Source organism: Buceros rhinoceros, unplaced genomic scaffold, assembly GCF_000710305.1.
Source record: "Buceros rhinoceros silvestris isolate BGI_N320 unplaced genomic scaffold, ASM71030v1 scaffold24229, whole genome shotgun sequence".
Lineage (NCBI taxonomy): Eukaryota > Metazoa > Chordata > Aves > Bucerotiformes > Bucerotidae > Buceros > Buceros rhinoceros.
In genome coordinates, this window is record NW_010432436.1 from 1,836 (window position 1) to 2,240 (window position 405).

At 60.7% G+C, this 405-nt stretch overlaps 1 protein-coding gene across 1 annotated transcript in view; it reads right to left on the minus strand.

Annotated features, from left to right (window-relative positions):
• GINS4 (GINS complex subunit 4 (Sld5 homolog)) overlaps positions 1-317 on the minus strand; it is a gene marked incomplete at both ends in the record, with an annotated part of 2,145 nt that extends 1,828 nt beyond the window's left edge. Inside the window, one exon of the mRNA XM_010143786.1 lies at positions 231-317. Coding sequence (XP_010142088.1) covers positions 231-317 — 87 coding nt within the window. The remainder of the gene's footprint in view (positions 1-230) is intronic.
• Positions 318-405: the final 88 nt, after the last annotated feature.

Genomic DNA, 405 nt, shown 5'->3' on the forward strand with positions numbered 1-405 from the left:
TCCAAGGGCCCACAAAAACCAGCCGGCACCCGCTTTTGATGACGCTGTACCTTTCACTGTACCTTCCAGTCCCCTCTCCAGGACGAGCTCAAGGAAAGTGCTCTGAACAGCCTTACCTCGGGGACAGAGGCGCAGGCAATCCTGGCAATCCCATCGGGACCCCAGCATGCATCCGCCAGGCCGGGGCACCAGGGCCTGTGTGCAGCACCACCTCAGCCAGCAGAACCTACCATGTGGTCCAGCTGCTCCACCACGCACTCAATGATCTCGGGTTTGCTCTCCAGCAGCTCTGGAGCAAATTTCTCATTCAGCCAGGCCTAGAAGAAGGCACGCCGTAGGGAGAAGCGAGGAACGCACATGCTATGAGCCCCAGCCCCTAGAGAGGCCGGCAGCTCAGCCCTCCCC